Here is a 1,515-nt window from a genome sequence, read left to right on the forward strand (position 1 = left end):
CGCGTGTCTTCAACATTCAAAGTTCAACATGCGAAACATTTGCAACAAAAGCAAAAGTTACAATTCAATTTCTCGGAATAAACAAGTCATTTTCTAAGCACTGACTCCGCATTTTTTATAATTTGTTTATAATTTTTTTAACAAGTTCCGATTCAACTAAATCAGCTCGCAATTTTTCGTCAATAATACCCAACAATTAATTTAATCTTTTGCAGGTTTGCACTTATGGGATTGAACACTAGATAATTTCTTTTTCGATTCCACAGTAACTTCAAACAAAGAAAAAAATCAATAAGTAGATTAAGCAATAAACGGAGCTGTTATTTACTAATTTGCAGAATTATTAATCGGTTAATTGTTTCCACTGATATCACATTGCAAAATAAATATGCCTTTTGTGTCTCCGTGTCCCTAGTTAAGTTAAATTATTTATTATAATTTATTAAGTATTCTGCATTTTAAATAATTCTAGATTTTATATAAAAATATAAATATTATATTATAATTTAATTTCCGAAACTCGTTTTGGCGCCCCCTAAGGCTTTGCGCCCGCATTTTTTGCATGCATCGCATGCAAGGCAGGACCGGCCCTGTGTCCAAGTTTATATAAGGATATTGCCATAGACAGACAAACTCGATGCACAAATACCTTTGTTTAAGTTCTTATTAAAATATAACTATCCTTTATTAGTTTGCGGAGCACGTGTTCAGGACATTCGACGCAAATGGCGACGGAACAATCGACTTCCGGGAATTCCTTTGCGCCCTCTCTGTCACCTCCAGGGGTAAACTGGAGCAGAAGCTGAAGTGGGCCTTCTCCATGTACGACCTGGACGGAAATGGATACATCAGCAGGCAGGAGATGCTGGAAATTGTCACGGTATAAAAGATAAAGATTAAGGATCGATGGGTATTTAAAATAAGGGACCGAGCATAATAGACAAATGTTATGGCAAGGCCATGTTGCGCTCCAACTTTCATGCATTATGGTATTGAATCATACTGAATACTGTCAGTGTTATGCATTCAGGCAGTTTCACACATAAACTGCAATGTCACTTGCATGTTATGAAGCTGGGTCAGAAAGACTCTGTTATCTAACCTTGTTTTTTTGACATTTGTACGGTTTCTAGGTTAGGTTTTCTATCTAACCACATGGCTTTTGTCAATATTTAGTATGGAATGTTCTTCATAACATAGCCTTGCTATAACATTGGTCTATTATGCGACAGAATCAGTCCCTAAATAACATATTTCCTCCATCAATTTTTCATTCATTTATTCAGGCCATTTACAAAATGGTGGGCAGCGTGATGAAGATGCCAGAAGACGAGAGCACCCCTGAAAAGCGGACAGATAAAATATTCAGACAGATGGATCGAAACAAAGATGGTAAACTGAGTCTTGAAGAGTTCATCGAGGGAGCCAAGAGTGATCCTTCCATTGTGAGGCTTTTGCAATGTGATCCACAGTCTCAGTAAAAAGATAAATTATAAGATATAAAATATGATAAAA

General features: G+C 36.1%; 1 protein-coding gene across 1 annotated transcript in view; it reads left to right on the forward strand.

Annotated features, from left to right (window-relative positions):
* Positions 1 to 1,515, forward strand: part of LOC113362977 (eukaryotic translation initiation factor 2 subunit 2-like) — an 8,941-nt gene extending 7,426 nt beyond the window's left edge. Inside the window, exons 6-7 of the mRNA XM_026605469.1 lie at positions 692 to 880; positions 1,287 to 1,515. Of these exons, the coding sequence (XP_026461254.1) occupies positions 692 to 880; positions 1,287 to 1,481 (384 nt within the window). The 3' untranslated portion in view covers positions 1,482 to 1,515. The remainder of the gene's footprint in view (positions 1 to 691; positions 881 to 1,286) is intronic.

Source organism: Ctenocephalides felis, unplaced genomic scaffold (genome assembly GCF_003426905.1).
Source record: "Ctenocephalides felis isolate EL2017-DRISC unplaced genomic scaffold, ASM342690v1 CF-g0.4_SCAFFOLD_00845, whole genome shotgun sequence".
In the NCBI taxonomy this organism is placed as follows: Eukaryota; Metazoa; Arthropoda; class Insecta; order Siphonaptera; family Pulicidae; genus Ctenocephalides; species Ctenocephalides felis.